The sequence below is a fragment of the Diachasma alloeum genome, unplaced genomic scaffold (genome assembly GCF_001412515.2).
Source record: "Diachasma alloeum isolate Michigan unplaced genomic scaffold, Dall2.0 Dall_scaffold_00186, whole genome shotgun sequence".
In the NCBI taxonomy this organism is placed as follows: Eukaryota; Metazoa; Arthropoda; class Insecta; order Hymenoptera; family Braconidae; genus Diachasma; species Diachasma alloeum.
The window spans coordinates 1052467-1063189 of NW_021680352.1; the positions used below are offsets into that span (position 1 = coordinate 1052467).

The 10723-nt window shown below is 41.8% G+C and overlaps 1 protein-coding gene across 1 annotated transcript in view; it reads right to left on the reverse strand.

Moving 5' to 3' along the window:
* The window catches only part of LOC114841696 (proline-rich extensin-like protein EPR1), a 6819-nt gene extending 3988 nt beyond the window's left edge, over window positions 1-2831 (reverse strand). Inside the window, exons 1-3 of the mRNA XM_029126775.1 lie at window positions 2811-2831; window positions 1731-1888; window positions 63-1662 (exon numbers count right to left, since the gene is read on the reverse strand). Of these exons, the coding sequence (XP_028982608.1) occupies window positions 63-1662; window positions 1731-1888; window positions 2811-2831 (1779 nt within the window). The remainder of the gene's footprint in view (window positions 1-62; window positions 1663-1730; window positions 1889-2810) is intronic.
* Window positions 2832-10723: the final 7892 nt, after the last annotated feature.

Genomic DNA, 10723 nt, shown 5'->3' on the forward strand with positions numbered 1-10723 from the left:
GGAGGTCTCGTGGGTGGTGGTGGTGGAGGTCTTGTGGGTGGCGGTGGTGGCCTTGTCGGAACTTCAACAGGGGGGAGGTATTTGGGTGGATTGGTTTTTGGGGTTTCGAAGTGAGGTTTCGTTGGGGGAGGAAGGTATTCAGGTGAAGCCGTTGTTGGTCTAGTAGGTGGAGGTCTAGTGGGTGGAGGTCTAGTAGGAGGAGGTCTGGTGGGGATAGGCTGTGGGCGAGGAGTTGTTCGGGCGGGAGGGAGGTATTCAGGGGATGTTGGGGGTGGAGGTCTAGTCGGAGGGGGTCTAGTAGGCGGAGGTCTGGTGGGGATAGGCTGTGGGCGGGGAGTGGTTCTCGCGGGAGGAAGATATTCGGGGGAAGTTGTTGTTGGGGATCTAGTAGGGGGAGGTCTAGTAGGTGGAGGTCTAGTAGGTGGAGGTCTGGTTGGGATAGGTTGTGGGCGTGGAGTGGTTCTCACGGGTGGAAGATATTCAGGTGAAGTTGTTGTTGGTGGTCTAGTAGGAGGAGGTCTTGTGGGGGGTGGTTGAGTAACTGGAGGTGGCCTTGTAGGGGGAGGTCTGGTCGGAACAGGTTGTGGACGTGGAGTGGTTCTCGCGGGAGGAAGATACTCAGGTGAAGTTGTTGTTGGGGGCCTAGTAGGAGGAGGTCTTGTAGGAGGAGGTCTAGTCGGAGGAGGTCTTGTAGCAGGCTGTGGACGCGATGGAGCAGTGTATTCAGGAGGAATATATTGGGGTGGAGTCTTCACTGGTGGTCTCCCTGTAGGTGGGAAGGGCTGCTCCGGTCTTGGATAATTGTACGGAGGACTCGTCTGCACGGTCCTCGGTGTTGTTGGTGGAGGGGGTGGGGGTGGTGGAACTTTAGAAGGAAGGGGAAAAGTTGGAGATGGCTTTGGGTATGAATACCCGGGCTGCTGAGGTGGCTGAGTTGGGGGACGTGGCCTTGGAGTTGTCCTTGGCTGAGTTGGAGGAGGTGGTCTTGGAGTGGTAGGTCTTGGTGTAGTTGGTGGAGGCACCCTCGTTGACGGTGGGAAAGTTTCGCTCGGTTTAGGGTACGAGTAGCCGGGTTGTTTGGGTGGTTGAGTCACTGGAGGTCTGTATGGAGGCTGAGTTACTGGAGGCCTGTATGGAGGCTGAGTTACTGGAGGCCTGTATGGAGGCTGAGTTACCGGAACCCTTGTTGTGGGCGGAAAACTCTCGCTTGGTTTTGGATATGAATATCCCGGCTGCTGGGGCGGCTGCGTTGGCGGACGAGGCCTTGGGGTGGTAGGTCTCGGTGTCGTGCGTTCAACGAATGGTGTAGTTGGTCTGGGAGTTGTTGGTGGCGGCACCCTTGTTGGGGTTGGGAAAGTTTCGCTTGGTTTTGGATAGGAGTATCCTGGTTGCTGGGGCGGTTGAGTCACTGGAGGCCTGTACGGAGGTTGCGTCACTGGAGGCCTGTACGGTGGCTGCGTTACTGGAGGCCTGTACGGTGGCTGCGTCACTGGAGGCCTGTACGGTGGCTGCGTCACTGGAGGCCTGTACGGAGGCTGAGTCACTGGAGGCCTGTACGGAGGCTGAGTCACTGGAGGCCTGTACGGGGGCTGAGTCACTGGAGGCCTGTACGGGGGCTGAGTCACCGGAGGCCTGTACGGCGGTTGCGTTGTCTGCTCCCGCCTGTTCAAAACATCACCATGAAAAATCCATAAAAATAAAACAAAAAATTCTCTAAATACACTACTTACGCTGGCGGTAGAGTGAATTGTTTCTGCGGGGGGTTGTAAACATATCCCTCGAATGGAGCTTGCGCCCCTGAATCACCGTCTATCGCTCTCCTGCTTCTCCCGTGCACTTGGCACGTCGAGAGCACTGCCACCAGCGTGACACACCACAACAGCTTCCACTGTAAACACACGCAATCTAATTACTCCCATTAATTATATTCGTTGACATTCAGTGTGGAAATGCTTGCTCAGTTCATCTGCACCAAATAAAAACATTGCGCAAGAGGGAATCAAGTTTTCCTGAATGTGTTCGAGCGACTCGTGGGATACTCTCACGCCTCGCCCTCAATTACCCTTACATAAGTCTAGACTCCACATGACGACAGAAATGCAATCGTAGGAGGATGGCACAAGCAATCGTTAACGATTCCTGGGCATATCGGTGGACGTTAGAGTGTCATCTATCATTTTTGAATGCGTGTACTTGACTCAATGGAAAAACAAAGTGTCTTTCGACATTGGGAGGGGAGAATTTCCGAGGAACTCGAAGCCAAAAAAAGAAATGATAATAAGACGACTCATCGAACTTGCGCCATCGGGGGCCACCATGGTTCCACCTCGAAAGGAAACGTCCAGTGACCTTTAACAACTATAATTTATATCTAAGATCGAGCATAGGGAAGAGTAAATATCGCTCCTTCTCCCGGTTAGCGATAGTCCTGTTCAAAGGTTATAGCGTCTATATTGGTGAATGTCCCCATGACGAGTCAATGAGTAAATTCAACACGATCAAGCTCTCACGTAGTTGTAATTCAATAGTAAATTGAGTCATTGAGTGTAAATCAGGTACTCGGTACTTATTTCATTCATAAATGCCTCGTTCATTCATTGAATACATTATAGTGACTTAAAAAAAATCACATTTCCACATTTCCTGTCTCTATTATGTCAACTTTATTCTTCGTATTTTTACTGACCGCTGGATGCGTGCGAATGTAAGCCCGGAGAAAGTTTTAAAATGCTCGCGCATCTTTGAATTTTGCCAAGGGGCAGATATACGGTGACCAATATTGTTGATGCTGGCCTTTATAAAAGGCCCACCTCCTGCGAGGCGTCGGACATGTTGCGTAAGAACGTCAGGTTCCTCGATTATATCATCGATACCCGGGGGGACAGAGCCAACAAGTGGATAGGGTAAACTGTCAGCATTCAAACGAGCGCCGTTGGAATAGAGACTAGTGCAATGCCCCTTGTTAAAGACTCATTGAGAACCTGTTCAACTGCAGTTCGTCTCGACAGTATTTGCGTGGCAATAATCGGCTGACACATTAGTCCCACGCAATGCCGAGCTAAAAAATTTTACATTTATTCTTGATTTTAATCGTTCCTGTTCTTTTGAAAATAGATATTCTAATTTATTGATCCATATCTTACATTCGAAGCGTTTGCGGGTGTCGTCTCTTCGTTTGGCTTTCAACAGTTTTAATGAAAGTGCATGATTTTTGCATTTGACTCGTGGGACAGATGTGTGTTCGTAAAAATGTCGGAATATCGAGTGTTTCATGACGAAAATTAATGATGAAAAACGTATTTTAATGCATTTTTCGACGGACGCCTATTGTTTTTTTAAAGACTCATTGAGAATCTGTTCATCAACTGCAGTTCGTCTCGACAGTATTTGCGTGGCAATAATCGGCTGACACATTAGTCCCACGCAATGCCGACCTAAAATTTTTTACATTTATTCTTGATTTTAATCGTTCCTGTTCTTTTGAAAATAGATATTCTAATTTATTGATCCATATCTTACATTCGAAGCGTTTGCGGGTGTCGTCTCTTCGTTTGGCTTTCAACAGTTTTAATGAAAGTGCATGATTTTTGCATTTGACTCGTGGGACAGATGTGTGTTCGTAAAAATGTCGGAATATCGAGTGTTTCATGACGAAAATTAATGATGAAAAACGTATTTTAATGCATTTTTCGACGGACGTCAGAGTTGTAAACTGTAAGCGGACAAGTTCAGTCGTCTATTGTTTTTTTTTATTTAAATATTTCCAGTTAATCAACAACCCTCCAGCAGTACTAATCATTGAAACGTAAGTTCCTCGGTTTGTATTTTTCAAATATATATTTTTCAACAAAAACAAGAAGAAGAAAAATTATTTAAAAAATTCCTGTGTAATGAGATGCTTAAACCATCGCCCATGCCTATTGAGAAATAAAGAGTGTCAAAATTTGAATCAATAGGTAGAAAATTCTCGACAGGAGACAGCAATGGTCTGACGAAACGAATTATTGGAAATTCATCTCTTGCCAAAAAAGTTTCTCTTGCCGTTCAAGGTCTAATTATTGACGCAATCACCTCGGAATTATGGTAATTCCAACTCCCTTCACGCGCATACATTTATCGAGGCAAAACTGATTCATCCCTCATAATGTGCATGAGGTCTTGAACAATAATTGCAAGGATTGGGATTCAGCGTGACTTGAAATCGCGATAAATCCTCGGGTTTGAATATCCATTGAGTCTTCTAGGCTTTCTATATGTTTTTCACACAAAAGGTTAAACAGAGTGACGTTGAAAATAGGATGACTGTGCATTACTGACAAGGTGTTTCAACGAGCGTGTACAATTATGGGTAATAGGGATAATGCATTTACCATCATTGATCATAAGTTGGTGAGGTGTGTTAATTTTTAAAGACCGGTGGGGCGGGGGGGAGGGGGGAATTTTCATGCTATTAATTTGGCGGCTTCTGGGCATCCGCTGACGATCGTAAAAGACCTTCACCCGCACCGTTTTGTGGAAATCTGTGTGGGAAGAGACATGAGGATGTTTCGATAGTTATGCGGTTGCTTCACTCGGTTGAATGGTCAATTTAATTTATTCTCTCTGGTTCATGTTGAACGGTGAGCTCCTATTTTTGGATTTTTTTTTCGGTTGGAAAAGGGAATTCTGTTACAATGATGCAATATATTATTGTAAATTTAAAAGGTCCACTGGGCAATAAATCGTGCCATCTGAAAAGCTTGACCTTCAGCTGATTAATTTACATTTTTTTGGGAAAATCAGGATGACATCAGACTGGTGAATATTTTTGTCTGAAATTTCCGGTACACTTTTTGGAAATTGTTGCCGAATTCAATACCACTGAAATTTCAAGAAATTTCGTCACTGAAAATTCAGAATTTCGTGGAAAAATTTAAGAGAACTGTGAATTTCAGTTCCATTTAATTGAATTTAAATAAAAGAAATTAAATTAAATTAATTTGATTGGATAAATAAATAAATATTTATTTAATTAACAGATAAAATAATAAATAAATAATAATGTTTAATGTTTTTTTATGTTTATGTTGTTTTTATAATGTTTGAATAAATAAACATTATAAATAAATAAATAACCGAATATTTATTTATTTATTTATTTAAAAATCAATTATTTATTTTAATTAAAAATTAAATAAATATTTATTTATTTATAATGTATATTTATTAAATTTATTTATTATTCAATTTATTTAAATAAGCAATTAATTATAAATAATTTTTAATAATCAATAATTTATTTAGTTTATTTAAATAAACTAAACCAATTTAATAATTTATTCTTAGTTTTATTTATTTAATACTTTATTTCTTGTTAAATAAATTAAATTAAATTTATTTAACTCAAATAAAATTCGGGAATTTTACTGAATTTTCAGTGAAACCTGAAATTTCATGGTTTTTCCATTAATGCACATCTAGAATTTAGAAAAAAAACAGCAAAAATAATTCATTATGCAGGGAACGAGGAACTTTATGTCCTCAACGTGAGTTTAGTTTCGTGTGGTCACGATTGTCAGATGGCACGACTCCTCCACCTCACGAGAGCCCCTCGAACATTGTTTATTTTCAATTTTAATGGAATGATATTCTCGCAAATTAATAGATTATCTTGAGGGGAGGGCGTTTTGACATGTGCCATTCGTCAACCGCATGGCAATGACTACCTCGTGGCGTCTGACGAGAGCCCGCTCCATCCACAACTCGAATAATGTCTTATTATGCAACGAGCGCGGGTGAATAGGGAACCTATGCTGAACTGATCTTTTACCCTCGCTTGGGCAACTGTGGGATTTCAATTACGAGGGACCTTTGGAGCTATTGCGGACTGCTAATCACTTGGGTTTTGTTAGTGCCTCGTTAATTGATTTTTGCCTGTTGTTAAAGTGAGGAGACAGGAGTCTATTGTCGTACAATTCTATTCGTTGCGCCGTTTTATTTTTTTTTCCACTGGAATTTAAATCAACAGAAATGGGGTTGTGTCAATTTTTCTCGAAAATATGTTTTTCACTGAAATCGACTCTTGAGGGTATGATGCTGATGATGGGTATGATGAAAAACCAAAACGATAATTAAATTGAGAAAAAAATTAGAATTCCGAATCTACTCGAGTTTTCTGCAATTTTCTTGCAGTTTTCAATAATCTGAATTTACCGTAAGGATAGAGCTGCTTTAATTTCAATGGAAATCGAATGATTCTTTATATCGAGCAATCATTGCTACTTCATTCACAGCTTGACATCTCAAACTCGCGATAAAAATTGAATATCATTTACTGAATTTCCACGGAACTCAATAATATTCACCACGAGTAATTTTCATAGTATTAAAATTTTAATGAACACCATAAACAATCGACCCGTCATGCCCCCATAAAAATATTGCAACATCATTTGGTCACTGTATCAATCATCGAACAACAACACATTGAAAAATGGGCACAAGAGCCCCTCGAATTGTTAAAATAATTTATGCACAAGAATCATCGAGTCATTAATTCCAACAATTTTTTCCATCAAAAGCCGATAAGCGTGTGCAAGTAACCGGCGGTTGACATTCCAATGTATCTTGTCAGGATTCCACTCACAATAATAATGCTCAACGTATTAACCAATACCCCCTTCAGCCTCAATAAATAAACCCCAACACGTTGAAATAAATAAACCCCAACCGTTACAATTTCATCAATTCGACACGAGAGCCGAAGTTCCCGTTGTTGATAAATGTTAAACCCCCGACGCGTCAATATGCGATCGCAAAAAAAAAAATACATTCACTGGACTTTCCGTAATAGGCATCGAGCGTGTAATCCATGCTATTCGCAACCCGTAACCTTTACAATGTCTCCTCAGAAGAAAACGAAAGGAGAAGCTCTTCGGCGCCGAGCGATGGAGAGTGAAAAATCAGTGGTAAAAACGTTATCAATCAATCGGAATTCGGAATGGCACATCGACACCCATCGCCCCTCAATCTACATTACTCAACCGCCAGTGCCGCTGTCAACCCACTTGTCACAATTTTCCCAAATGTCACATTACTTACCATCTTAATTATTTCTACGCGCGATAGGTGCGCTACTCTCTTAAATTAACAAGAATTAACAAATGTAACACCACTTTAACGAATTTAATAGGGAATCCCGTCTTACTCACGGGAGCGGGTGTCCCGGGAGTTGAACTTCTTCGACGAGTGGCCATCGTGGAGCATTTATAGGATTCATCCGATCCTTCTCCCCCTTGTGATGACAAGGGGGGGCTAGTGGGGATAAAGCAGCAAACGCTGGTCCAGCGATGATACGCGTTCGATGCGGAGTACTGTCTCTCTTGGTTGCGCTGGTGGCAGCAGGTGTCTGAGGCAGATGGAGATTACTGAACGAGGACAATTGACTTTGCACGAGAGTAAGAGAGAGAAAGAGAGAGAGAGAGACTGGGGAAATTGTTACCAAAAGGTCCGAACTCTCGCGACAGGGGAAAATTGATGGGTCTCGGAATTTTTGGAATTATGAAATGAACGGCTTTTCGTTGAGTAATTCAATGGTCTTGTTTCTTTATCGCTGTTCATTGTGCTATGGTGCTGTTGTAATGGATTTTCAACGAGTTTCCATCATCGATGCTTCGAGAAAAACACCTCTTGCCGGCATAATCTGAGATATGTCTACTGAATATTCAGTACTGCGGAAGACTTTATTATGAGAGGATGGCATCGTAAACTGTGGTGTAAACATAATTAGTTATTAATCGATGGGAAATGGGGAGTGCACGTGTAGCATTTGATCTCGTGGGGAATAGGCGCTGCAGTCCCTTCACGCCTTTCATCCCGCTCGTCTCGCTTTCAAACGTCCTTACTAGTTGCCGTAATGAGGTGGCGATATGAAAGCATTCGCGGGGAGGCAGGAGCACTGATTCATGAGCTTAATTGGATCGGATTGAGAATTATAAATTGTGATTTCAGTGCCTTCTTGGGGATGAAGGATGCAGCATTGAGAGTTATTTTTATTTTTGGAAGTTTTTATCGCGTTTTAGTTTCACTGGAGTTTCAAGGAAATTTCAATCACCAAATTTTCATTATCAGAAGTCGATTTGGATTTTTATAATGTAGAGAAAGCCCCAGCGACCCTTATGACCCTTATTTTGACTCCCATGAGCTTCATTTAGGCCCTTGCGACCCTTAATCTCACATTTGTAACCCTTAATCTGATCCTCGCAGCCCTTATTCTGACCCTTCATTTCGAGTACCAAATTTTCATCACCAGAAGTCGATTTGGATTTTTATAATATAAAGCGAGCCCCAATGACCCTTATTCTGACCCTTATTTCAACTCCCATAACCTTCATTGAGGCCCTTGCGACCCTTAATCCTACTCTTGTCATCCTTAATCTGACCCTCGTAGCCCTCATTCTGACCCTTAATTTAGAGTACCAAATTTTCAACACCAGAAGTCGATTTTAATTTTTGTAATGTAGAGCGAGTCCCAATGACCCTTATTTTAACTCCCATGACCTTCATTGAGGCCCTTGCGACTCTTAATCTCACCCTTGTGACCCTTAATCTGATCCTCGCAGCCCTTATTCTGACCCTTCATTTCGAGTAGCAAATTTTCATCACCAGAAGTCGATTTGGATTTTTATAATATAAAGCGAGCCCCAATGAGCCTTATTCTGACCCTTATTTCAACTCCCATAACCTTCATTGAGGCCCTTGCGACTCTTAATCTCACCCTTGTGACCCTTAATCTGACCCTCGTAGCCCTCATTCTGACCCTTAATTTAGAGTACCAAATTTTCAACACCAGAAGTCGATTTTAATTTTTGTAATGTAGAGCGAGTCCCAATGACCCTTATTTTAACTCCCATGACCTTCATTGAGGCCCTTGCGACTCTTAATCTCACCCTTGTGACCCTTAATCTGATCCTCGCAGCCCTTATTCTGACCCTTCATTTCGAGTAGCAAATTTTCATCACCAGAAGTCGATTTGGATTTTTATAATATAAAGCGAGCCCCAATGAGCCTTATTCTGACCCTTATTTCAACTCCCATAACCTTCATTGAGGCCCTTGCGACCCTTAATCCTACTCTTGTCATCCTTAATCTGACCCTCGTAGCCCTCATTCTGACCCTTAATTTAGAGTACCAAATTTTCAACAGCAGAAGTCGATTTTAATTTTTGTAATGTAGAGCGAGTCCCAATGACCCTTATTTTAACTCCCATGACCTTCATTTAGGCCCTTGCGACTCTTAATCTCACCCTTGTGACCCTTAATCTGACCCTCGCAGCCCTTACCCTGACCCTTAATTTCGAGTAGCAAATTTTCATCACCAGAAGTCGATTTGGATTTTTATAATATAGAGAGAGCCCCAATGACCCTTATTTCAACTCCCATGACCTTCATTTAGGCCCTTGCGACTCTTAATCTCACCCTTGTGACCCTTAATCTGACCCTCGCAGCCCTTCCCCTGACCCTTAATTTCGAGTAGCAAATTTTCATCACCAGAAGTCGATTTGGATTTTTATAATATAGAGAGAGCCCCAATGACCCTTATTTCAACTCCCATGACCTTCATTTAGGCCCTTGCGACCCTTAATGTGATCCTCGTAGCCCTTATTCTTACCCTCAATTTCGAGTAGAAAATTTTCAACATCAGAACTCGATTTGGATTTTTATATTAGAGAGAAATCTACAATTTCACGATTTTTTCACCCTTAATGTCACTCGCCTGGAAATTATTAGTCAACTGTCCATGAAATTTCAATTTTTTTGTAACATCGTGAGCCTTGGGGTTGGGTCAAGAGGCTTTATATTATTATAGAAATTCTTATCTGATGATTAACTCATGTCTACCGAAACCCTCAAGGACATCTTCTCGTGACTTTTGAGAAACCCGGTATTCGAAACTTTTAAGTAGTTGCGATAGCCAGAACTCTGATGACCGCTCGGTATTTCAAGGTACGACCTTTAGGTATTTCGTAAAAAAACCAGTGCCCTTCAATGGAATTCGAAGATCAGTGGATTGTATTCGACTTGAAAAAAATCTTTTGGCTCAAGGTTTGAGTGCACCAGGAGAGACGACGGATTTGAGGCAAATGAAACTTTTTTTTCATCAAAATTTTTTCACTCGTTCAACAATATTTTTTTTCGTTTTATTCAACTAAACCATTCCTCTGTGCGTGAAGATCACGAATAATTCTGCGCTTCCGTCAAGGTCATCTCCACTCCCTCCGCTCCCCAGTATCACAAATTTAAAGATTGAATAACATTATTTGGGTCGGGAGTGTGTTATGGTCCAGTCGAGAGAAATGCTGAGTCTCAGACGGCATAATTCATCGTAATTAAGATTTTTTTATTCCAATATTTCTGGGAATGTCCGCACCATGGCTGGCCGAAACCGATGGCATTGAGACAATCTTCGGGTTTTGATTATTATCGTCACCCGGATGATGATCAATAAAAGATATGTCTGACCGTCGCAATCCCACAAAGTTTACGTCTCGCGAATTTCCAATCACTCGAGGTATTTCGTGTGTAGATCACCGGGGGTTGGGAGGGGAGTCTCATTGTACTCGAGCCCGGATTCAATCGCTGAGCACGAAATTTTCCAATTTTCAAGTGACTATCTAAGTGTGCATTTGAACATTTTTTGAATATTGATTTTATTCATCAGATTGATTGATTTTTTTCTCATCACC